The sequence below is a fragment of the Passer domesticus genome, chromosome 1 (genome assembly GCF_036417665.1).
Source record: "Passer domesticus isolate bPasDom1 chromosome 1, bPasDom1.hap1, whole genome shotgun sequence".
Classification (NCBI taxonomy): Eukaryota; Metazoa; Chordata; class Aves; order Passeriformes; family Passeridae; genus Passer; species Passer domesticus.
In genome coordinates, this window is record NC_087474.1 from 154504977 (window position 1) to 154532696 (window position 27720).

The 27720-nt window shown below is 36.9% G+C and overlaps 1 protein-coding gene across 7 annotated transcripts in view; it reads right to left on the bottom strand.

Moving 5' to 3' along the window:
* ZFAT (zinc finger and AT-hook domain containing) overlaps nucleotides 1-27720 on the bottom strand; it is a 77171-nt gene that overhangs the window by 6968 nt on the left and 42483 nt on the right. For 6 of the 7 annotated variants that reach the window (XM_064397905.1, XM_064397887.1, XM_064397938.1 and 3 more), the window contains 8 exons: nucleotides 27315-27402; nucleotides 23390-23539; nucleotides 21356-21529; nucleotides 18144-18232; nucleotides 15536-15674; nucleotides 9549-9667; nucleotides 8037-8163; nucleotides 5816-5946 (listed from right to left, as the gene is read on the bottom strand). In XM_064397905.1, the coding sequence (XP_064253975.1) occupies nucleotides 5816-5946; nucleotides 8037-8163; nucleotides 9549-9667; nucleotides 15536-15674; nucleotides 18144-18232; nucleotides 21356-21529; nucleotides 23390-23539; nucleotides 27315-27402 (1017 nt within the window). Of the gene's footprint in view, nucleotides 1-5191; nucleotides 5257-5815; nucleotides 5947-8036; nucleotides 8164-9548; nucleotides 9668-15535; nucleotides 15675-18143; nucleotides 18233-21355; nucleotides 21530-23389; nucleotides 23540-27314; nucleotides 27403-27720 lie in introns of all 7 variants that reach the window. The other variant, XM_064397930.1, reaches the window with a different exon arrangement.

Consider the following 27720-nt stretch of genomic DNA (forward strand, 5'->3'; position numbering starts at 1 on the left):
AGTAAAAAATTCAGGAAAGGAAAACAAGATTTTGTTTGATGTCGTATAAAAAGGAACATCAAGTAAACAGGATAAGATAAGGCAATGACAGGAAGAGAGAAAGTAATCTTTGAGGTTTTTTCTGAAAGCATACAAAAGGGACAAAACATAAAACTCTGAATGTCAGAAAAAGCATTATCAGAGTCAACTGAAGCATAAAATAATGATGGCTTGGACGACCATTGTAGATAAAAGGTTGAAATGAGAAACCATAGAGGAGTCATCATTCAGAACAAATTGGCACCATTTAGGTATGCACCTGCAGGCAAGGCCCCAGAATGGTCCTGAGGAGGAAATCAGCTCTCTGGCTTGAAATAGCAAAGACATCCTAGAGAGTTGAGAAATAAAGTGGACTTCTGATGAACAACTGTGCAGAATGGCTGATACAATCACCTTAGTGATTAATAAAGACTAGTGATTTAACACAAACTTCTCAGCCATCTTCAGAGTGAGCTGTAAGTGATGGTTCTAGAGCACACAAACCCAGTGCAGTATCACAGGTGTAAGAAAGAAACAAATTAGCAGCAAATTTGTCTATCACTGTTTAAATGAGGAAAACCCTAAAAAACAGATCACATGCAACTAAATTTAACTGGTTACAACAGTGCATACCAATGTAAACCTTTGGTTTGCAATTCAAAATTCTACTGCTCTGTAGTAGTAATCTGAGGCAAAAATAAAACCTCACATTTGGATAGAGAACCCTACATGCTTTCAACTCTTTGCTTCAAAGGGATCTGATACAAGAAATAAACTGCACTTATGAAAAAATATTAATTATATCAGGTAGCATCTTGCTACCATTAAACATTCCTGCTAACAAACAGTGGAAATGGAAGAGCAACAACTAGAAGAGAAACTGGAGCTGATGGACACAGACCAAGACGAGGAAACACTTCTGATGTTCTGGTCAATGCAGTGAGGGATTCAGGAATTAAGCTTTTAATGATATTCTTCATATATTGTGAAACCAAGAATATGCATTTCTGTCCTGGCTTGTAAAATAGGCATGTATTCTATTTTGCCATCTGTTGGGGGTTAGGCAGTTTTTCTTATCTCTTTCAAGAACAATGACACTGCCAGGAAGACAATGTCCTGCTAATGGGCTATTGAATTACTCACTGTGGCTGGTAAGATTAGTTACATCATCCCATTGGGAGATGCTCCACCCAGAGGGAGGAGCCAAGCATCCCTGCCACCATAAAACAAGCATTTCTGAGACCACAGACAGCCTTCTTTGCTGGATTTCCCAGAGGAATCAGGAACCACGGCCCAGCTGCTCCTTTGCCGCATTTTCAGAAGGGATCTACACCCTTCTGCAGCTCGCCGCTCCAGGAGGAGCAGCCACCATCTGGCTGGACTACTATCAGCACCCTGACTTCTCAGGGTGTCAGGTTTTTTTTTCTCACTCTGCCAGTGGTTTTTTGCTTGTGCTAAATTACATTGTTATTTAGTTTTTTTTCTTCCTAGTAAAAAACTGTTATTCCCATTCCCATATCTTTGCCTGAGAGCCTTTTTTTAAATTCTGAAATTGTGATAATTCGGAAGGAGGGGGTTTACCTTTTCCATTTCACAGGAGGCTTTTGCCTTCCTTCACAGACTCCTGTCTTTTCAAACCAAGACAACTTCGAATATTGTTTCCTTGGAGTTACTTACAGCACTAAACACTGAAAGAATCTCCTCTGCAAAAAATAACCTATCAGGGCTGTTCATTTCTGAGGGTAATGTTTCCTCATAAGAAACTCAGTATTTAAATCAAACAAATGTTTAACTTGGAAGAAACTTTTTATGGAACAATTAATATCCTTGTTTGATGTACATTCTGACAGAAACAACTAAACATCAAGGCAGTTTGTAGTGAAACACTATCTCTAGTCTACTTAGCACACAGATTTTGTGTGAAAAACCAGTCTTTGAAGACAGGCCTGCAGAGACTGTAAATCAAGGGTGTGTGTGATACTGGCCTGACTGCTTATGCTTTGCATGTAAGCCAGGAAAATAGTCCACCCCTATAAATAATGGATTGAACAGCCTCTTCTAGCAAAATAAACAAAAAAAACCCCAAATGAATCAATCTCCACCCTAAGGCACAAGGGCAAAAGTACATGTGTAATGGGACACAGAGAGTTGAATGTGCAGAAAGTGTCTCGTTTTACCCTTCCAGTCCCTTCATCTTCCCATGTGCTGTTCCCACAAGTCTCTTGCCTATATTCACCATCCATTAGAAGAGTATTTCCTGGCTTTTCTAAGCATTTATTAGCCTCTTTCCTAGTTGTTCTTCAAACTTAGCACTCTTTCCTCTCTCCTTTTTTACCTTTAAGCAGGGCAGAACAACTCAAATGTCCTGCCATGAAGAAATACCTTCATCAGCTCTTTTACAGAGAAATCCAGAGTGGATCCCTAGTAACTGAACAAGGATGGACTTCTCCTGCCACGCTGTGATCAAACCGTCAAAGGGGATTTCTGCCAGTCTCAGATCACAGTGGTAAAAATTAATATTACTAAATTTTTTCCTCAGGCATTTGATGAGATATTTATATTACACTCCTTAGCAGCTGCGCATTTTCAGAGCTCACACAACTGGATTTATCCCAAATTAGAAAAACTTTAATAACAGATTAGTATATTGACTCACAGGCAAAATTAAGATAAAATTATTTCAGGCTCCAGACAAAACCTTGGAATGGTCTCATACATGTGACACTAACAGAGCCAACAATTATTCCTATTTACCAAACATAATCCAAGTTAAGCAGGGCTAACTTTGCATTTTTGGGGTTTAAAATAGTAAGTTAAATCCCAATTCTGGCTGGAATTGGTTGCAACTATAATGTTGTCAAAGCCTTTTCTTTAATATAATCATTCAGACAAACAAGAAATATGAAGTTTCCTAAGTCAGAATTGAAATTTTGTTCTTGACATGCAATTCAGGAGCTGTGAAGGACAATCTGATCTTTATTTCACCTCCATTATAATGTGCACTTATAATTTAGTGTACTTGCAGTAAGACTACAAGCAGAACAATAATTTAACAGCAGAACCCTCAAACATGATATCCTTCATGTCCTGCGACCTAGTAGAAAACAATTTTAAAATTACACCAGTTAGACCTAATTAATACACCAGATACTAATTAATACACCAAGATGCTGAAAAGGACTTAGGGATAAATACAGAGCTTGTTTCTGGAGGCAAAATTCTTGCATTAACCTGAAGCTCTACAAGCACAGCACACTGAAGGTATGTGAGCACACAGGTTAGGGAAGTGCTAAAGCATGAGCAGCATTACTGAGATACAGCTGGATTTATACAGGATTTTAAGGATAAACTGTAAATGGGAATTTTATGAGTTAAAGTAATAATGAGGACAGCTGTGGGAGAAAAAATTTCCAGAGAGAAAAGAGGAGACAAAATAGGAACACCATAGTGTAACACTTGGAGCAAAAAAAAAAATCCTTTCAAAACATTCTAGTAGTTTAGAATTAGAAGAGATTTCTTGGTGCAAATAGAGAAATATGAAGGAAAGTTGCCAAAAATGAGATTTGCAAGTAAGAACTGATGTAAGAAATGGGTAATGTATGTCCTTAGAGAAAAAGAAAAAAACAAACAGCATAAAAATCAGGACAACTACAATAAATGTTGTTAAGGAAAGAAAAATGGATCCAAGCTGCTAAGCAAGGACTCTGTGAGGCCATTAAAGAACAGGAGTGGAAATTCAGTGACAGATGATGTCGATAGATTGCTGACACCCTGAATGAATTCTTTGTCTCACAATCCACAGGAGAAGCTGAAGGTCACAGAAGAAAGTGTGGAATACATTTTCCAGCAGGAAAGTGAAATATGAACATATCTAAAGGTCACTTCAAGGTTGACAATTAGGAACCTATGATAATTAAAACCCAACCAAGTCATAGCTACAAATGAGGGGTATCCCACAGAAAGCAACTCAGTATTAAAGGAAAAAATCCTGACTGTTTCTAATAGGGGAGAATTAAAGTCAAGCTAATAACATTTAAAGACCTATTTCCCTCAGATTAAAATTAGGTGTTCTTGTAACTCTGGAGCAATTTTATGGTGAGAAGACAAGAGCTGGAAAGTAACTACAGCTGTATAACACACCAGACTATGATAAAAAACCCAATTTCTAAGAAAAAAAATAGAAAAATTAAAAGAAAAATTTTAAAAACATAAAAGATTCTAAAGGGAGGGGGATAGGGGCAAAAAAAGAAAAGTAACAAAGAGATTCTGTGCTCTGAGAATTCAATATTTCATTTAATATAGGAGTGGTGCTTGTAAGAGTTTGATATCAGTAAGAATCACTGAATGTATACAGGGAAGAAGAAATGAATAAGGCTTGGCAGTCTGCAAACTCAAAAGGCTAGAAATATGGATTGAAAAGTGAAGAAGAAAATTAATTTGGAATATAAATATTTACTTAGCAAAAGTTACCAGTAAATTCAGAGGGTCCAACAAAGAAGTTAATAGATTTTATGATGACTCAGATATTGATCAGAGTTAATACCTGTATATTTAAAGCTTAACACTCAGATATCAAAACATTCTCTAGGCAGCTCTCCCTCAGAAGCCACTTCCTCATATTCCTTTAGTACAACAGCCTCAAAAGATGAATTTCTTTAGGGAAGAACTAATTTCAATAATATTGACAAACACCAATTGCTAATACTGCATTCAACCCCTAAACAGGTCATCTCTACAGCACAGCACGCATGTTGGTAGTGGCTGTACTATAAAAGGCATAACTGGACCACACTGTCTCTTCTCTTTAATGACTGAATTTAGTTTTCAAGTTTGCGTATGTTATTCTGCAAAAAAAGCCCTAAGCTCTTACATAGTTTCTAGTCAACATACCTGTTAAGTATTGCAAAGGAACATCTGAAAATGCTCTGACTTCAAATTCTGCCTTGTCTTTGTGACATTTGGGCAGCAAGCTTAGGAATTATCCAAGTACTTCAGAGACCATGAACTTCACACTTCTGTGGAACTCTCATGAACTCAATGTCCAAAACACTACCAAAAATGCTGAACTCAAAAGTTAGTTTTAGCACTCAGACTAATCAGTTCTGGTTCATTTAAATAAAAAGAGTTACTTCAACTCTTTGAGAAGTTAAAACTTCTCATGTACTTTCCTCACCTGTCAACCACTGAGTGCAGAGACCCCAGTGAATCAGTGGGGAAAGGGAAAAGCAAAGAGCTGTGCTGAAAGAGAAGGAACAAACATAATTTAAAGAACACTGAGAGGAGAATGAAAAATGGCAGTTAGCAGACACCTGTGATGAGGAAATACTGAGCAAAAGTCTTGACGTTTGAACCCAACAGGCACCTCAAATTGAAAATTATTTACTTCTGCTTGCTGCACCAAGGACCACCTGAATCTTTTAGATGACGATGGCATTAAGTGTCAATGCACAAAATAGAAGTACATTATTTTATAAAGCCTGAAAACACCTGCTAGAAAAAAGTTGTATTTTCACACACATACCTACATACACACACAGGTGTATTTATTTTCATTCATATTTTAGATACATACAAAACTATATGCATTTTTAGATGTATAAAGATATATGTGTATATATGTATAAACATGTACCTCTGTGTGGGCATGTAAACACAACACCCAGTGAAAAAATCAGGAAAAATTCTCTATGCGTCTTGAATGATCATTTAAGATTTGTCCCGTGCAGAGTAACCCCCATTTCACAGTAAATATATGAAAATGAAATGTGGCTGGTTTAGAGAAGAAGAGAGCCCTTACCTGCTTCACCACTGTCACCGTGCCAGGCGCCATGGTAACGACAGAAGCCACTGCGGTGGCATCGTGGGACTCCGAACCCAACTCAATGATCTGCTGCAGGATGTTTACAGCTGTTGGATCCAGTCTTTCACCTTATCAGAAAGACAGCAGCCATAAGATCATCACAGGAGAACAGTTCTGGGGCTATGTGAATCAAACAGCGCAGCCCTGACTCACAGAGCTGTTGGTACCATTCAAAAAGCTCAATAATGTGACATTTTAATAACAGATCTATGGCAGGGAAGTATTCACAAAATAAATTTGCCCAGGGAATGCATGAATCAGCAAGTGCAGCCACACTGATCACTTCTATGCCTATTTAAAAGAGATCTAAAAGAGTACATTGAATAAAGAAACAACAGCCACAAGTCATAGCAGGAATTGCAAATTAGGAAGCTGCAAGACTTTACAAATCCAAATGTGTATTTACTAGACATTCACCTTCACAGAACCTGCCAGTATAGCTATAACCATAGCAGCCACTTGATGTTTTAGAAACCTGTGGTTACCCTCTGTCTGATCCCCTGCAATACCCCTCAACCTAAATGAAGAAGTTTTATCACTAATCTGCTGAAGGAAAAGGTTAATTGCTTGGGAAAACTCATACTGATCATTTTATAAACACTGGATCAGAACATGTCTGTCCTTTTTAAAACATTCTCTGATGTGTGTAGCCCTGCCAAAGGAAAGGGATGTTTACAAAAAAACCCAAACAAAACATTTATAGCTGTACTCTCACTTCTCCTAAGGCGTGAAAGACCTGAATGCAGAAAAATGGTTTTTGTTATGCAGGAATACAAATTCCCACCAATGGCCCACTATTCCTACATGCCCACTGTCAGCATGAGGGAGATGTCAGACAGGGAAAGAAACTGTCAGAGCCACGCAAAGCTGCCTTTTATTTGCTTTAATCACTGTCAGAGATAGAAAAAAGATAGAAAATAAAATAAATCTAATTTCCTAAGTTAAACTCTTTTAAACTGAGGTTGATAGTGTGATAGTATAGGTAGTCTAGGTGAGATAATTAAATTTCAAACAGAAAGTAGTTATATCTTGTAATTTATGTAAGAAACAAGTGTATCTGAGTACTGAAAAAGGTTTGCTTGCCTTGTTTGTTTTTTTTAACTATAAAACTGCCTTTAGACAAGATACTACTGTTTTTATGCTAAGAGGTATATGCTGGAAGAGTACCTGAAGTTGGATGCTCCAAAAGAAGATTACTCAAAAAATTATAGCTTCATGCTTCAAATAAAGACTGCTATGTACAGTACATTCCGTGACAATATTTATTTTAATTTAGATATACAGAAGTTTAAGAAAAGTTCTCAAGAAGTTTTCACTTATTCAGAATCTCAACTCATTACATTAATATACAGAAACTGGCAATAATGGAATTTAATTGCAACATGCTTGGAAAATCCATAAAAACTGAGAGGTTTTGACATGTATCTGCATTGTGAACTATTAAGACTACAATGGTAAACCATTGTAAAATGTTGTCTTCTCATAACCAGGGCATTTATTCATATGTATTAAATATTAAAAAAAAAAAAAACAAAATACATAGGAGCACCTACTCTAGTCTCTGGTGTTTTAACACTCTCAGGAATCTGGGCAATTTTTATTTTCTCCTGGTTTTTGTTATTTCCCACTTGGCAGACATTATCTAATGTTACTCTTTTCCTTCTCAATCTGATACAGAATAGCTCACTTAGTTTTGTGTACCACCAAAATGGAGATTGTTACTGCTGTCTTGGGAATGTGGTAAATGAGCTATTCCACCATGTCACTGCTGCAGTCTTGCTGACTAAAGCCAGAGAGGGAGAAAAATAATAGCCAGAGAAGTGTCATTAGATACACACCATCTACTCTGCCAAGATAGCTAATTTCACAGCATGTTTGATAATATAGGCAGGAAATTCCACACAGCTAATAATAAAGTGCAAAACAGGCAGTGATAAGTATTAATGACTTCAGGATATGGGAATTTATAATGAATTATAATTTCTCATTTATACTTAAAGAAAATATAACCTCCCAGATGTAAGTTTGGGATTACTTCTTTCATAATTTCTAATAGGAGATTACAGGAGGTCATATATTGCCCAGTACACTCAAAACAATTGGATATTTTGGAAGAAAAGGTGTATTTGTGTTCCAACCTAGGAAAAAGGTAACTTACTGTTCTCAGAAGTGTATCTGAGGTTCTGTAATGCAGCCACAGCAGCTTGAGTGCCTTGGACATCTTCTCCAGCCTCTGTGATATGGAGGTACTGAGTGGATGCTTCTTCAGAAACCTCGGCAGTTAGCTTGGAAACAAAACCCAGCCAAGGCATGAATAATCTCATTTCAGTGATTTAACACAATAAGGAATGAGTTTGGACAACAAATACTGTAACAAGAGCTATACTGGGTGAATCAGAATTCAAGGAGAGTGTTACATGGGAGACAGGATAATTATCCCACACTGTTCTTTTAGATTCTACTTCAAAAGTTGTTTCAAGGATGCAAAGTCATCCTGACCTTATTTTTGTTGCACAGTTATCTTAGAACTAACACCAGAATTGTACTGTACCAGGGTTTAGCAAAGACCTTTTGAGCAAAATTAATTTATAACGCAGATCTGCTAAAACACCTCAGAAGCTTGAAAAAATGGCATTTTGTTTCAGAAAAGTTATGCTTTCCATAAACTAAGTTTTTTTCAAGACAAGCTGTCAAAATACATTTGTTCTCTGATGGGATTCTTTCTTTATAGCCAATTCAGCAACTGAGTCCTTCTTGCACCCAGGATGTCCCCTTATTTTTCCAGCTTTGGGCAGCTACTGGGAAAGTGTACAGATCATTTGGAATATGGATAAAGGACTCTGAAGGGTTACATTTCAAAATGCTTGTCCTGCTTCTTTGAACAAATAGAACCTACTCCAGTGTTTTTCAAAGATTTATCCTTCTGTGTGTGGATACTCAAAAACTGCTAGACAAGACCTGCAGGTCAGCTCTTCCAAATCAGGCAATAGATTTGTGATGGGGGCCAGACTGAAATTTAGCAGAAGAGGCCTAAAACTGTGGGGGTCAGCCACCTCCAATTGACTCCTGACTTTTTCCTCTCACTGGATATCAAAATCAGCCTCCTTGGGCAGAAGAAGACACTCCACTGGCCATAATAATAAAAGTGTCTAAATCTGTGGTTTTCCCATTGATTCTGCATCTCCAGGATTAAAGCTGAAAACACAGAACATATTGTAGAAGACTTACTCTGCATAACATTATCATTTTTTCAGCTGGTCAATTAAAAAATTCAGTTTTTTAGATTCTAGCCTTCTCTGGACCAAGACATAAGCTTTTTTCCGCAGCTTTGCTCATCTTACAGTTAACACCAGTGAATATTCAGCATATTACAAAATGCAGTAAATTTTTCAATTTCACATTATTTTGCTAAAGCTTTCATCCTTTCTGCTGCAGAAGACTAGAAGCCTAAAAGGCAAAAATAAGCATTTACAAGGTTGTTAACCTTACCATATATTAAAATCTAACAGACATACCAAGGCATGCATTCAAGCAAAGATAAGATCCCATGACCTTCTGATCTTATATAAAGTCAGAGCCACATTTTTTCACACTTCTTATTTTTATCCTTACTTTTCTCCCCAGAATATAAAAAAATCTTAGGGTCAAAGCCATTGTTATTTTGCTTTACCTCCCATTTGGTCTCCCCATCATTCTCCACCAACTTCATTCCATGCTTGTTTTTAAGATGTCTGTTGAACTCCCATTTTGTACCGTACACAAAGCTGCAAACAGGACACTTAATGCCACCTACAAGAAAACACAAATAAATTATTTGAGTTATTTTAATATAAATTCTTTTTCAACACAGGAACAACCTGTTTAAATTGACCCCATCTCAACCAAGCCATATAACTGTAAAATGTTTTCTTTTAGCCATTTGTCCAATATGAAATATGCTAATATTTAGCATACACATCAGTGGCATATTTTAGTAATATTTTTTAAATATGTCTTCTCTAATACAGCTGTTCTAGTTTTCTCAAGCTTCAAAACAAACTTTTTTCTTTTTTTACATTAGCAAAGTAAACTAGGAAGCATTAACAAAGTAATATTCTCTTTACCCGAATGTCTTTGCTCTTGAGATTTATGTTAACGTGCAAACTGTAAATAAAGTTTTCTGTCTACAAAATGATGCATAGCAAGTTAGCACAATGTTTAATGTGTGAGTGTGCAGCATTACAGGTAAAAATCTAAGCATGATAAAATCATGAGAATCCAATGTTTTTATACAAGATTAAAGATGTTTTACTTCTTTTGCTTATGAAAGTAATTTGGTAAAAAGTCAGATCTCACTTGTAATTATGTATGTAAGTACGTCTCTTTTTTCCCCTCTATTGACTAAAGAGAACAATAATAACCTGCATGTGATAAATTGTTGCATTAGGTGACCAGAACTCACTGTAACAAATCTAATAGCAGGAACTGTGCTACCACACATTTCCTGACTCCACACCATCGTGGCAAAAGATGATTCTCACCCATCACGTTCCAAGGTATCAAAGAGACCCACAGAAGCTGGTTATAACCCAAGTCCTGGCTGCACAGTCCTTTATAAACAAGGCAATTAGGAAAAAAACATCCCATTTTACATTAATGGAAAGTGACCATATGGTAACCAGGTAGAAAGAAACAAAATTTTTATTTTGATAAAACAGAAGGTTACTACACCCAGTCTCTGTCTAGGGTGAGAGACTTACTTTCACTAACACTTACTATCATTATTCCTATGCTAACCCTCTTCTTTGCTAAGTCTTTACCAAACATCACTGTTAGAGCAGATGCTCAAAATTCCCTCTCTAAGCAAAACTGAAGCAGTTTGACAAAGGGAAACAAAAAGTTCAGATTAGAATAATTATATTAGATAATATTATCAGTTACAGAAAATGAAATTACACATTAATTTCACACCAATCTGTAGTATTAGGAAAAACACATTGCTGTGAAGCAGTGAACACTTTTCTGCATTACTTTGATATCAAAATTATTATAACAACACACCAGGTAAATTAAATCTGTAAGTTTTGTCATTATGACTTTAATTAAATAGTAAGTAATAGAAGCATAGAATTCAACTGGTAACATATAACTCCATATCAGTGACTTGATATGGAAGCTCAGAAAAATTAATTTGTAGATAATTTTTTAGAATAATGGGTAACATACAGACAGTGTCAATGAATTACACACCTTTACTACTTTCAATAACAGAACTGATGTTTGGAACAAAACACTGCAGGCAGATCTTACATAGCTCCACAACTTTTTTCCATTGACATGTGCTCTTTTTAATTTATTGGCCTAAAATCTCCACAAGACAACTCTCATTTTTGTACAAAGCAAGCATGTGATGAGAGCTGTAACACTGAGGCCACAACTGGATCCTCACACATGGCCTGTACAAGCAGCTGCACAAACACAAACCAAACTCTGTCTCTCAGACATGTAAACAAAATGTTTATGGATGGGAGGGAGTATCAGTGAGGAGAAAAGAAACAAATTTGGGAAAAATTCTATGTGACTTGCCCAGCACAAAGCAAATGGAACTACAGAATAAGCCATCAAATGAGCACATAGACAGGGTCTTGAAGAAAAACTAGTGGGTGATGCATAATATTCTTGCCACCTTTGCAGAATCTATCAAATTCCTATGCTGTTTGTTTTCCTTTATTACTTTAAAATACTAAAATAAATGTCAGATCATAGAGTTGTACTTAAACAAAGAAACACACACATACCCTGCAAAATCCCAAGCATTTCTCTGATCCTGGGTGATTCCAATTTCTAACCACAAGCCCAGAAATTAAATACTGCTGTCTGTCCTTGGCAATGCAGTTGCTCCAATGAACACAGTCCTTCCTCTATGAATCATTCATTTATTTATAAGCTCATTCTAGGAATCTTGAGTACAGTCCAGCAGTCTACATTCATATAAATATTTCCAATTAAGTTTATTTGCAGTGCCTGCAATGCAGTCAAAAACCAACTGAGAGTAGAGGAGATGAGCAAGTGTGAGGCAATTCACTCTGGGCTCAGTAGGTAACTTAGAAAAAGCAGAATACAATACAAATAGATATAGACAGCTTTTATTAGATATTAATCTTTGTTACATTCCCCAATCAATTTCTTTTTACTCTGCTACTCTCTCCTTTTCCTTGTCATCTATAGTCCCTTCATTTCAAAGGATTTGTTCAATATCAGTCTGAAAGGTCTTTTTCCTTTATATGAATACATGAATAATTTTCCAAAATTGCTTTTCAGATCTATGAATACAGTAATTGAAACTAAACAGAAGCTTGTCAGACAGCAAGGTGCAACTCCTGGCCCAAGCAGCTCAGAAACCCACAGAATCATCCAAAGATTTGGGTTGGAAGGGACCTTAAAGAGCATCTTGTTCTGTCCCTCTGCCAGCTGGCAGAGAAACCTTCCTCTAGACCAGGTTGCTCAGGGCCCCATCCAACCTGGCCTTGAGCACTTCCAGGCATGGGGCATCCACAATTTATCTGGGTAATTTGTTCCAGTACCTCACAGTAAAAAATTTCTTTCTAACATCTATTATCTTGTATGACATCCAGGTGTCATAAATGACAAATATGACTTACTTGTCATACTGCATAATGTAATCTGTTTGTGCTGTGCGAACCAAATACAGAAAACATTTTGATTTCCAAATCAGGAAAACTTTTATTAACTACAATAGGATTCATGTTTATCACTTCCAAATGCAAATGTCTCCCACCAGGAACAATTCTTCCCCCAGTGAGATACCAACACACTGAGAAAAATTGATGTTTCTATAGCATGATAAAGAATCTCTGGTCTTATTTGGAGCCCCGGTGCAAGTTATATTTGATGCATTGCAGAACAGGAAATTGAGTTGGCAAAGGAAGCTGCATGTGGGAAAATCACACCTATTAATACAGCTCAGGGCTTCATTACAGAGCCCTGAGAAGAGACACTGACTTCATAGCTCCTGCATGGATTTGATGCCTCATTACAACTCTAAAATGCCTGATTTTTCCACAGGTGAATGTGGAAAACAGGCACAGCACTACTGTCAGCACAGGAAATATAAATGCTGTGTAAGGAGAGGAAAAGAAATAAGGATGCAAAGCCAGAGATGGAAAGAACAGAAAAGGCTGTTTCAGTTGTGAGGGACCTACAAGGACCATCCAGTCCAACTGCCTGACCAGATCAGGGGTGACCAAAAGTTAAAGCTGTTGCTAAGGGCATTGCCCAAATGCCCCTTAAACACTGACAGCCTTCAGGCATTGATCACCTCTCTGGGAAGCCTCTTCCACTGTTTCACCACCCTCTCAGTAAAGAAATGCTTCCTAATGTCCAGTCTAAACCTCTCAAGAATGCTTTTGAACCATCCCAACATGTTCCACCACTGGATCCCAAGGAGAAGAGCTCAGCACCTCCCTCTCCCTTTCCCCCCTCAGAAAGCTGTCAGAGAGCAATGAGGTTGCCCCTCAGCCTCCTCCAAACCAGACAAGCCCAGAGCCCTCAGGAGCTCCTCACAGGACATGACTTCCAGCTTCCAGCCCCATCACCATCTTTGTTACCCTCTGGATACAGTCATGAACCTTCACATCCTCACCTGGTGGTCCCAGCCCTGCACTCAGGGCTCCCACCCTGAGCACAGCAGGATCATCCTCTCTTTCTCCTGCTGCTCATGCTGTATTTAGTGCATCCCAGGATGGGATTTGCCTTCTGGGCTGCCAGGGCTCACTGCTGGCTCCTGGAGAGCTGCTGCCAACCAGATCTCTGTCTGCAGGGCTGATCTCCCCACTCAGACTAGTGCCAGGCATTGCTCCACCCCGGGGGCAGAAGTTGACATTTGACCTTGTTAAATTTCATCCTGTCCAATGTTCCAGTGTGGTGGGAAAAGGATATCCACCATAGCAAAAGGTTAAAGTCTCCTCACTCTCATCTCACTCCAATGTCTCCATTTTAAGGCTACTCTTGCATCTCAACAACTGTACAGTTCTTTTGTTTCAGTGGAAAAGAATTACCTTCAGAAATGCATTTATCTGGCTCCCAAAGGGGAAGGAAAGCCTAATCAGTGTAAGATTAATTTTCTTTGTTCCAAACATTGCAAATATGATCCCTAATTTATACTAGGATAATTCATTCTTTCATATCAATCCCTAAAAGAAGCTACAGACAAATAATCCCTTGCAGTGCTCAGATATTTGGAAAGTTAAACAAAACTCCCCATAGTGAAGAGTGTTTTCTTCATTTGGGTGACTGCAAAATAGAGGCTCTGAGTACTGAGCAAGCAAATATTACTTCATTAAAATAACTGCAGGTTCCCCATGGACTTGTACTGCTTGTGAAAATAATAATAAAATTATACTATATATTCCTACTCTGTTATAGATATTTACTTTTTAAATTACTTGGTTGTTTGGGGTTTTTTTTGACAAAAGGAAACAAAGAAATGTTATATAAAACCAAGACAGACTCAGATTACTTATTGTAGCTAAACATTTTCCCCTTGTAGAGCAAGTTTAAAGGGAGAGTCCCCAACTGCGTTATCTTCCTCTGTGTCACGATTTCAGTATTTTAACATGGATTAATGCTTTCAATAGATAAATGTTATGTGTAAGACTAATGATTTGGAAATAGCATTTAGAAATAATTACATTTAAGAAGAATTACATTTAATTTAATACAACAGCATTATTTTGGTCTCTATTCTTCTTCAACAAAATCAGAAACTGAAGATTCCAAAAGATGAAGCTGTTGGTAGTTTCTATTAAAAAATAGGGAAAACACTTTCTAAAATTATGACTAACAAAGACAGAAACTTAATTTTACCGAGAATTAAAATATTTTCCACACAATTTAATATTCAATCTGTCTTTCTCCTCTTCTTGGTCAATATTCCTCACACCAGGCACTAGAACTGAAGGAGCTTTACACCCATAAATGTACCTGACTGTATCATCTGTTGTTTGCTTTGGTTCATCTACCCAGTGTGTAACAGCAAAGCTACTTATGGGAGTCAGACTAATCCTAAATTAGACTGTTGTGATTTCTGTTACACTACTGATAAATTCTTGGCTTACTTACACAGACAAGGTGTGCTTCCTTTGCACATAAACAACATTCTGAGCATAATAATTCCTAACCTGTTTTACCTGTACTCCCTTTTCTCCCCAGATTTTTCTAGTGGGGGAATAATTTGCTGTCATTTACTCTTCATTCTCTTTCCTTATGTTTGCTCAACCTTACCTGGAGTTCAACCTTGCAGAATTGTCACAGAAATTTATCAGCAGAATGGTAGAAATTTATCATTCATTTCAACATGCAGTGATACTTGACTTACAAAAAGAGACAAGTGTAAATGATAAATGTATGCAGTAACAAATAGCACAGTCAAGGTCAAACAAAACTTTGGTTCCCACACCCTTAAAAACCAAGAACAAAGGACACTGAATGACGGGTAAAAGGTGGCCATTTCAGAATTACAAAAAAGGAATTATGATTTACTACATAGCACCCAATAAACTGAAGAAGACATATTGCACAGAAGTTTAGCTTCACACCAAGTTTGCTTCAGGAAAAAAAACCAAACAATTCAACAAATCTTATTTGGTGGAGATGTACCTTGTTGGATAAGAGCTTCAGCTGCAGGCTCCCCAGACCCTGCATTGACATACTCTTCATTTGGATGCTTCCTGTTGTAATGCCTCTTCAGGGAACCAGATATATTGCAGGAATAGTGGCAGTGTGCACAGCGGAAGGGCTGGGAGCAAAAAGGAAAATGTTGGACTGTATTTCCTCACCTCCTCAGAATACTGGACTAAGCTGCAATGTTTTGATCTCAAGAAACCATGTTCATTTCTGGCTTGGGCATCTTTCAAGGAAACCCTCGAAAATTCAAAATAAATTGAAGTTTTAACTAAACATTACCTAAAGTTGGTACTTTTTATTATGTGCAAGACAACAAATATTCTCACTATAGAAGATTATTATTATAAGATTATTACGCAGTTTTTGTAATTCATTAAGTTGTGTGTTTCCATAATTGATGATAACGGGACCATGTGGAGACTCTCTACTATGAAATGACTCAGCTGCTGTGAGCTTTGGTCTGAAAAAGGGCAGCAAAACAACTAAAATAACTAAAAATACAACATGATTGTACAGCCAATCTAATTTTCCTCTTCTGTTTTCCTTTCACCACTCCCTGGCATTTTCATTTCTCTGACCATTTGGTGAGCTGATTCTGGTAACTAAATTAATTATTTTTTAAGAACACATCTCTCTTCAACTGACAGGGAGAAAAATTCCTAAAGAAAAAAAAATAGGAAAACAAACATTTGAGTCTAAAGGTAAGCTTTGGTAATAACTTTCTGACTGAGATATATCACAGTTATAGGGAGCTTGACACAACCATTAGGTCCTGTAAAAGCATGCAGATGTTGACTGAAATCCTCAGGGAAAAGTCAAATACCTCAGAATAGGATGGAAAATGTTTCATGCACAGCAGTCCCACCTAAAGCTCCTCAGCAGAAAATAGTTGGTACAAAAATGCTCATCCAGGAGCTGAATTTAAAGCAGGGAAATGTCTGCAGTCAGGGTACATTGATTAGAACACTCTCCTAAGCTCATTGCTCAGGATCTTCCTTCAGGTTCCACACAGCAAAAATAAGCAAGAAAAGTGATGTTCAGACTCGCCTAACCTTATGCTTCAGAGGGTACTGTAAAATTCAGCTACTCAATATTTCAGAGATGGGTATTCTCTTTCTATTGCTAAAACTGTCATTTTTAAAAGAAAATAATCCAGACAGAGTGCTGCGCTCTTGCAGCACTCACTTGTGCAAGTCATGCATGTTATCTGCTATTGGATAGCAGGATTACAAATTCATGGGGCTGGGAAATATGATGGATCCTAAAGGATCATTAGGTCACATAAATAGTGACATTTCTCTGAGTCTAATAAGCATTAGAAAAACTGTCCTAGAAAGAAACAAACATTTTTTGAACTCCTCTAAACAAATACTGATTGATCTAATCCAGTGTTCAGTTCTCTTGACAATGTCCTGAATTACCACACTTATGTGTAGGCAGATCCCAAGGTCAGAACCAGCTGCATTTTAAGAACTGCACTGTGAGTACATTCATCACTTTAGCCATCAAAAAGGAAAATTATGTCTTTCCATTTACAAAAAAAAAAAAAAAAAAAAAAAAAAAAAAAAAAAAAAAAAAAAATTTAAAAAATGTAAGTCCGGAGCAAAACCACATACTTAAGCCAGAAAAATTATTTGTTCAAAATGTATAATCTCTTTAGACGACTTCTTTTGTCTTCCAAAACTTAAACCATCGTTGAAGAAACTGCTTGCCTTGCTGCTTTATGGTACTTGTTAAGAATGCCTGCAGTTTACTCTTTATAGAAGTAAAATGATCTGTTAGATAATGAAAGATGCTACATATGAAAATAGTATCATGTTTTCAAAAATAAGTATGTTCACTGTTAAGATAAAGTCTCACATTAAAATGAACATTTTCTTATATAAAAAATACTATTTTCTGGAAAAGGAATACAATTCTTATTTACTGAATATAACATTTTACAATACATTACATTAGGGCCTATCACACTGAGAACCAATGTGAAATTTAGAAATAAAAACATACTACCAATTATTAAAATAAACTGTATCTCTAATCTAAATATTTCATATAAACATTAACAATTTTCAAAACTCTATGCAATGCATGTTTCAGATAAATGTTTTAAGGTAAGTGTTTTAAAATTAATTCTCTTCAATTTTCTTCAAGTATATGAACTCATCTGTAGTACAAAAGACTGGCAAATTTCAGGGAAAATTTAGGTGGGCAATGAACAGTGATAGAGAGGATTTGCTTTCATACCTCCCTAGGACATTTTAAGGTACATATTACATTCACTCACTCAAGGACTGATAATCAAACCAAATAAATTTGTTTCATATTGCAACATACAGATATTTTTGTCAAGTAAAAACTACTTATTACAAATTGGTCATGAACAAAATAACCGTATCTCAAAAGGTCAAAATATAAGGTCAAAATACAAGGTCAAAATACAATAGAAGGTCAAAATTTCCAAAATATTAAAATGTTTATATACTGTTTTTATCAAACAAGAAAATGTGCCAGTTTTTATACTGTTATCCAAAGTTCTGTGTATTTCCTAATAACTTTAAGTATGATTTGTATGTTTTCTTACCTTGAAAGAGACATGTTGTTCCATATGACGTAGGAGCTGTGGTTTCTGGGCAGCTGTATAGTCACATACTGTGCATTTAAACTGCTTTCCTGCAATGGCAATAGCAAATGGAATAATTTTTCTATTTAAGTTCAGAAAACTACTGATTCTATTTCCTCATAAAGATAAATTCCCAAATGCTAAGAATGAACAATGAACAATACAAGAAGTCTGGCACTTGGTCTGCAAAATTTTGGTTAAATAGAGCTAAGAACAGAATAAGGGAGGAAAAAAAGTTCGAGTGCAATCTTTAAATTATAAGCATTAAATGCTGGATTCTCCTGGGACAGTCACTTGGGAAAGAAGAAAATGAATTGTTATAGTGCACCCTAAATGGAAGAAGGAAATCCATTATTTACAACTGCAGGCGGAGCTACTTTACTATTTGTAAAGCACACTTGGAAATCCTTAAAACATGGATGTTTGATTATGTTCACACAGGTTTAATTATTTCTGTCCCAGGCACTGAATTGCTATGATTCAAATACATTTTCCCCTCAAAGCAGTCGCTCTCACTAATTTATTTTTCCCCTTATGATTTAAATGAACACAATTTCCTTCCTTTAATTCTCTGGCTTTCACACTCTCTTTCTCCTTTTTTGCCTCTAAGATTCTATCAGTCCTGCTACCTGCAGCAAAATTACAAAGTGCATTAAATACTGAGGGACTTCATTTCTGAATTAAATGTGCACAGCTGGCAAATTGTATTTGACTGATGTGGAATAAGGATATGCTAAAAACTACTCCAAAAGTAAAAGAACCAAAAGGTAAAGTAGAAGTAGAATAGATAATGTTCTGTATTATCACAAAGAGGGTTGGGGTTTCTTTACATTCCTGATGCTGATGAAAAAGGTAAAAGCATTTTATACCAAGTGTGAAAGTTTCTATAAAGCACAGCTAAGAAGCGCCTTCTGGTATCTAAATAAAATAATGAAAATCAGGCTTTCTGGTTTACTTCTACCCACAAGCAGTAATGACCCTGGACTACAAAATTGCTTTCTATCATGTCACTCTTGAGAAGTCTGTCTTGTGGAAAAGAATAAATCAGACACAAAACTACTTTATATTCCATGACTTAAATTGACCTTGCAGGGCTCTGATATTTGAACAAAAATTGCTTGGATTCATAAGTCAGGAAGACAAGACTCATAAACAGTGAAACAGCTTTCAAATTCACTTATTTGTGAAACAACTGAAGAACACTAGATGTGTGCTGCTAAGAACTTCTGCAGTGCTGTAACTACAGGAAGGGACAATGGGCAAAGAGAAACTTTCAGAAGGCTGAAAGTCTCCTGACAAACCACATTCCTGGTGACAAATGTCCTCTTCTTTTTCACAAGAGTTTGAAATGCATGGGGTGGACTTAGTGAGGATTAAGACTCCACATACAGTGAGATCCTGCTTCTACTACGGGAAATTTCTTGGAACAGTTTTGGAAGTGTGAAAAGCAAGGCAGAAGAGCCTAAGTCTTGGATTTATTTGTACCAGTCAAAAATGGATGTTTACCAAAAACGAACCCAGAGTCATGGAATGGTTTGGGTTGGAAAGGACCTGAAAGGTCATCTTGTTCCAACTCACATCACCCTGTGATGGGCTGGGACACCTTCCATTAGAAGTCACTGGAGTTATTCCAGAAGATTATGAGTTTGAAGCCAGATAAAGAAGGCTCCTGGTACTAACAATGCCCCTAGAGCCAAGGTTTCAGCCTGACCTAGCAGTAACTTATAAAAGAAAACATTTCCTCACATGGATTTAAATGTTTAAAGCTAACTTCACACTTTTAAATCAAATCCAGACATGGCTAGATCCTGCTCAACTATAGTGCTTTTCTTAACAACACTAAATTTCAAAGCAGCCTCAGATGATTTGCAGTAATGACTTACACATACATTAATTTGCTCAAGAAATCTAACTAACACACAGGTGAAAACAAATTCAACTTTCATTGCTGAATTTCCCTATTTGATTGTGCCAGATGATGAAAACAAAACAGAAAATTTTGAAATGAAACCCCATGAAGTGATTTTTTTTTTACAGGGCCATAGAAAGAGACCTTTTTATTTTTCTTTATACACTGCTCATTCTTTTGATTCAAATACAACAACTTGCCTCCTTCTCTTAGCAAGGAATCAGCTGAGATTTGTGTTTGGTAAGTAAAATCTTGATTCTCAATGTGAAGCTTAGATGCATATGCCAGACCTACTTGGTACTATCAAGTTACTTCAAAATACTGGAAAGTAGTTTTTGAATAACAGGTGATTTATCAACACATAGCATTTCTGCAATAACTCTGGCAACAAAACAATAACAATAATCTTCCTGTAAGATGTAGCATACTGATGTAAAAAGGATTGTTTCTTCCACTTGAACACACAGACATAAGCATCAAAAATATCTCTGATACAGAAACTTCAAATATAGTCTAAAAATATAACAGAGCATTGTGTGCTTTCTCTGCAAATGCAATTTGAAAAAAAAAAAAGAATATAAATGAAATGGTCAATAAAAAGTGGAATGAGGTTTCAGACAATTGCATTAGTAACAAAGATCAAGCTACTAAGTCATAATGAAGGTCTGTAGAACTTTTTCTGCTAAATATGATTATTACTTCAATATTACTCAATTACTTCAATATGATAATCAGAGAATAATAAAGTACTGTTGTTCTCTCAACTTTGATATAAAATGTGATACTTCTCTGGATGTGCATCTTGATTTTTTCAGTTATCACCAAAAAAATTATAAAATTGCAGGGCAAATGAGGTGCTGATTGTGAGACTGCAGAGAGTAAGTGCCCAGGTTTGCCACTGGCTGATTAGATACCAGGATCCTAATAATATTTTCACAGAATAAAACAGTGAGAGACTTAACTTAATAGTAAGAGACAGAACTATTGGCAATTTCAAATTTCTGTTGAAATAAACAATTTTCTCAGAACAAGGAAGGCATACAAAGCCAACATGAGTTTCAGAGAAAGCTAATATTTCAGAGACAGCTGTCTTTCACAGAAATTAATTTCGCAAAGTTTTGATTTGCCAAATGGTGTCTCCTGGGAATAAACAAAATCTGTAAATCACACTTAAGTGGTCAACTGAAAAAGCACTTTTTAATAAGGCCTGTGGTATAGCCAATATTTATCGTTCTAAAATAGATAACAGATTTAATGCACTTACCATCAGCAGTATGAAGGAGTTTATGGCTCTTCAAAGTGCCTTTTGATTTGAACTTTTTCCCACACATATCACAAAGGTGGGTTTTCTCCGTGCTGTGACGATTCATGTGAGCTTTCAAGTTGCTCTTGCTGCGAGTGGCATACTCACAGAGGGAACATTTGAAGGGTTTGACACCTAAAAATGGAAAAAATATACAACTAAACAACCAGGCTGTGCCTTTCCAGGCTGGACATTTGCTTGAAAGAAATTTCAGATCATGTGAGCAACAAGGACAAAGAAAAACATTTCAGAATTTGGATCCCTACAAATAAGAAGTTTCATCTACAGCTTCTTTGTAAATGATGCTGAGCTCATGACAGCATCATGAGCTCATGACTTAACCTGCTAAGAGAAAAGAGTTCTTTCACAACTGAATATTGCCCTACTGAAGCCAGGTACTGAGTTTGACCAGGAAAATACTGATATTTGGGCGTTGCTATGCCTATCCTCCATTTAGAAGTAAAATCCAGGCTGCCTATGTTTGTGCTGAGCTGGTGTACATGCCTCCCTCTAGAAGTCTTCAGATAACTCCCATTCTCTGTTTACTACAATCAACGGTGAGGAAACCTGTTGTAAGGAGGACTGCTTCATTAGGCAGTTAACATGAAAGCAGAAGTTAAATGTGCAAGCTGTGTTTTATGGTTAATTAGTGTTAGATTTGCTAATGGTTCAGGCAGATTCAAGCACTTAAACTTCTCTTCCCTCAAATTGTCCAAAACACACAGAGAGATACCCAGTGGGTCATCTAACAGAAGGTCTATAAGAACAAAGTAAATCCTTCAAAGAAAAGCTGAATAAATTTGAACTGGCAGAGCAGTTCAACAGTTTCATGAGGGTCTGCATATTTTAGATTGATACTTGTGACCTTAAAACTAGATTTACAAGCATGAAGAATTACAGTCTGCTTTAAGCAGACTTGATTGCACACTTTGATTTGGGAAGAAATTTCTATTCGCCTCTTTCTCCTGCCAGGTAGATGACATGGGTTCCCAGTTCCAGTCAGAATAAAAGAACTCTGTCTATGGAATACATAAGGAATTTCTCTACCCTAAATTCTGCCTTACCTAAACTCCTTAAAGGAGGAAAGGCCACTGGAGAGGAGCCCTGCTCTGCTACACAGGCAGGAAAGCTCAGAGTTAGAGCATTCACACAAATAGGCTTAATTACCTATATGGGAACATTTTGGAAACAAGATACCAGTTTGAGAGCACCAAATCCCATTATCCCCCTTATGCAGAGGGATGGCTAAAGAACCTAAAATCACAGACAAACTGTTCCATAGATTATTAATGTGGCTAAGGAGCATGTAAGCTTGTCTTCAACCTTTTATAAAAATGCACAGAGGGGTAGACCCATGATTGTACTGTCTAAAGATTTTAAATTCAAGGCATTCTTTACCCATGTGTTGCCATATTACTGGAATTTCACCCTAAAAAAAGGTCATAAATATGATGAGCATTATCTTAGGAGATTTTGATCACTGTCTGTGTCTGTGGCAGCTAGCTGCCATGCTCTGCAGGATTTAATTAAAATATTCACAGAATTTTATGTATACATCAAAGCAACTGGATTTCAATTGGTTTACTAACAGATTTCCAGACCAAGGATTTCTGGACAAATGCAGAAGGAGCAGCAGAGACTTATAAGAAGATACAGAAAATTACTTGTTTCAAAATACTGAGCATGTATTTAATTTACTCCTCCTTACTCACATAGAATACTTTAGAGATGTTTATGAATGTGTTTTGGAAAAAAATTGCTTCAGAATTTTATTAATTTTTATAAAACATTTAAACTGTCTGTTCATGCTCTGAGTGTGAAGTTCCATAGGTGATCCAGAATGCATTAAACTGATCAATTAACCTCCAGTGTAGCTTAAAGTTTTACATTCTAGTATAGAAATAAATTTAAATATGTTTTTTTTTTTATGTCAGCAAAGTTTCAGGGGAATATGAGACTCATTACATGCCCAAAAACTTAAAACTAGAGTTTTACCTTCATGAGCCCAAATATGACGTTGAAGGTCTGATCCATTCTTCATAAAATAAAAATCACAGTGGGGACATTTCACAGCTCGTTTTCCAATAAGTCCTTTCAGCTGAACTCTTCTGCCAAGAATCTCAGAAATAGTAGTCATTGAAACCTCTGAGAGAAATGCAAAAGGTAGTAAGAACCAGAAGGACATGAGGGAATTTATTTTGTAAGTACTATTGAAAAGCTAGATCCTGATTCAGTCCAACTTTTAAAAAGTTGTACTTCCCCTACTCCCACTCAAAACTGACTTGAGCAAAGAGCACAACGACCTTTTTTCCTTTAGGCCTTCTAGGATGCTCTGTCCTTTCTCTCCTGATCTTTGAACTCACTGTCCTCACTGCCTGTTTAAAAAAGAAAAGTAATATTTTAAATATAAAAAAACTTGTTTGGGCCACTGGCACAAAAGACCATTTTATTACTGTGACCCTTCCCCATAAACTAAATTGGCAATTTTTTATTCAATAATTTCAAAAGCTTTATTCACATTTTCACCCCAGATTTCCAGATGTCAAGGATCTGAAGACAATTCACTTCAGCCACAGCTACAATGGTCAGAATTCTGATAATCAGGCACTTTAAAGGGAAAACCAGGCTCATGGAATAAATGTGACTGGAAGGGACCTCTAAGGTCACCTACTCCAAGCACAGTCACCTTTACAGTTCCATTTTCAAAGTTACATCTAGTAACTTTGGGGTCATATCCAGTCCTGTCCTGAGCATATCCAAGGATGCAGATTCTATAGCCTCTCTTGGCCCGTTGCAGTGTTTAACCATCTTTACAGTCACAACTGTTTTCCTAGTTCTAGTCAGAATCTTGTTTCAACTGACATCCCTTCACTGTACAGCTCCAAGAAAAAATCTCCCTCTGTCTTCTTTTTAATTAGATTGCTGAAGACAGCAATTAAGATTCCTCTCCTGGTCTTTCTTATTCAAGCTAGACACACTCAATTCTGTGTATTTCTTTCATATGAGATAATGTTTTGGTTGTCACAGTGAAAAAGTTCAAAATAATGAAGTTTAAATTAAAGTGGCCCAGACACATAATGAAAACACTGCCAGATGCTTTTAAAAATAAATCAAATTGCTCAATGCACGTCAGATGAATGAAATGCTATCTCTTGACTTAATGAAAGTACAACACTCATGCAATCTAAACCTCAAGACATGAAAGCTGGTGACATATTATGCCCCAAATCTTACAAATTTGAAAGTTCCTGTCTAAACTTCGATTTCTACCAAAAATCACCTTGTCTCCTCATGATTGGTCCCAGAATGGAATCACAAAAATCCTGCCTGAACTCATATGCACAGGGAAAATAACCTCAAAAGGAACTATAAAAGCCCATGAACTGAGCAGAGATAAGTTCTAAGGTACCAAAAAATGAAAAATACAGCCATAAGTCTGAACCCTCATTCTGCCTTTCATGGCTTAGATCCTTCATTCATGACTGCAGGCTAGGATGTCTGCTCAGTGGGGAGCTATGGAAGCTGATGCCTCTCATGCCTCAGAACTATTAAGAAATATATTAAATCAGACAGTGGATGAAAGGTAGATAATTCTGAGAGCTGGGACCAGAACCCAAGACTCCCCCTTCACTGCTGAGTACAAAAATCATTGGGCAATAAAGCCAAGCTCTCTTATCTCTTTGGTTTGAAATACTGCTCTGCCAAAGTCTATGGAGATTTTTGTCTCACTGCCTTCATGGGACCAAAATTCAACTCCCCTGCAAATACAGAAGAGGAAGGACTACTTTTAAATTTCATACTTTATACCTGATGAAACAGAAGAGACAAGGGAGCAGGACATGCTAAGAAAGGAAGGAGCGGGGGGCTTCTTGAACAGTTTAATGATAAATATGAAAGCATTTCAGTTTAAATTAATTTTTAAGATGTTGTTTTAAAATTCAATTCCTCTTAAACCATACCCATCTTTCCTTTAATCTTCATTTATATTTTTGAAAACAACTGCACTCATGCCACTGCAGTATTTAACAGCTTATACCAACAGACCCCTCACATTTATATGGCTTGCAATTAAGTGTGGTGTACAAATAAAGAATTTCTTCCTGATTACAAGGAGAAAATTGACAGAAATAAAACAGATTTGTGCATGAATTCTCCCCCATATATTAAAAGAGGGTTTTTGCATAACTGTTGCATAGGCAACAGTTATGCAACTCAGATGTAGTATTTTTTTAGTGCCATAGAGATACATCTAATAAATCTGCTCTTCTGCCTTTAAGCTCTATTCGCCCATGATACAAGTATGAAAAATGAAAACACAAAATAATAGTGCAGATTTTCTTTTTAAACCTTACTTCTACAGTAAGAGTTTAAAAGACCCACTTGAATTAAAAAAAAATGGAATTACACTATACATTTTTTAGAGGGATTCAGATACCAAATGATTGTTCCGGAGTATTTAAATCCTGAGTTTAGTACTTCAGGGCTCCAGAATTAACTGGTATTTCTGGACCTCAGACATAGCACACACAGATCATTCAGAAGCCAGTGGACCAGTACAGGCTAATGACAACATGTAAGGTCAGAGAATATCATGGTCCTGCCAGTTCTCAGGTCCTGTTATTTAGGGAAGTCTCCTATGCTCCCTGCCTGAGGCAGCACAAAGGCTTTAAAGGCACACTTCTTGAGATTCAATTTCTATGCTTACTGGAATTATACCTCCTGACTACAGTACAGTTCAGAAGCCTTTTCTCATCTCAATTTCCTGCATCAGACATGTCCTCTGACGTACGACAAGCCCTCCAACCACACTGCTCTGGAGTGGTCTGCAAATAAAGAGGTTTAGTAACTAAAGAGCTGAAGTGCGAGTTAAGGATGAAATTAAAGTGAAGGAAATTGTTTAAAATACGGGTCTAGCACTATCTAGTGGCAGTAGGAAAATAAACTACTACTTTACCTATTATGCTGTACAAGGAAAGTTACATCATTTTAATTGGATTTTTTTCCCTTAGACTCAGTCTGAGCATGACCAGTGTTTTCCTTCCTTGTATCCAATTATGTCAGGTGATAAGGAGCACTGTAGATGAATTAATGCAAGTGTCACCTCTCACTCCTCTGAAGTAGAAGCAGGGCTTTCTATCCAATGTAACACAGATCCTGAGAAGCAAGAAATGAGGGACATGCCAGTGTGACTCTGCTGAGTTCACATCAGTGGGGTTTAAATCAGTCCCCACACCAGCATTCTGGCATTGAATTCCCAAAATCTGAGAAAGGATTTTTTACTCAGGCACAGCACATTGACTCACCATATTCATGTTATCTTGTACTCACACTGATAAATCAGGGCACCAGAATGCAAGGCAAGAACAGAGTTTGGAGCAGTTTGCTGCATCCAGCCAGGCTTGCCAGCTCCATTACTACTGGCCACACCACATCCCAGCTGGTTCTGGCAGGAGCCCTGCTGCAGACTCCAGCTGGCCCTGGGGGTCCAGCCCAGCCCATGGGACCTGGGCATGCACAGGGCCAGCCCTGCATTCCCATCAGGCACCTACAGACAAATCCTGAGCCCTGAACACATTCCTGGCAGTTCATGTAAGGTCAGTGGGAATTTTACTTCTCCTGGGCTGCTACAGGATGTCTGTATGCCTGATCCCAAACTTCCAGTGCTTAATTTGAATTCACTCTTTGCCAGATTTCTTAGCAAAATTATCTAACATATTCCACAACACACATGCTCACACGGGAACACTTTTTACTCTAAATTCTAACATCTGCAAAACCAACACAATTCTTACTCTAAACCAGCTGAATTAGAAATAGACTCTTCTCTTTCTTAGGAATATAATCACATTATACTGCTCATTCTAAACCCTTATCCATTTATTGCAATAGACTGAGAAATCTTCCTTGATCTTTTTCTTACCAGGGTGATTTGTCTTGATGTGAGATTTTATAAGTCGATCTTCAGAAAATGACTTCTCACACACAGGACAGGAATAACTCTTTTTATCCTTAAGTGAGAAAGAAAGAGATTGCATTTTCAGTCTACTGGTATAATCACTATAGTCATTATTCAGTAATACATGGTTCTCAACAAAGTTATAATTCAAGGTTCGGTTTTTAAGGAAAAAATGAATGTATTTATAGTGAAGTAAGTGAAGGAGAAATATTAAAAGACTCTAAGCACATCATTAATCTTCATGAATACAGGGCTCCAAGTTACAGCAGATGAGAATATGCACAATAAATGTAAGCATTATCTTCTGACTGACTCTGTAGAAAATCAAAAGTCAAAAGATCAAGTCACATAACAGAAGAAAATGTATTTG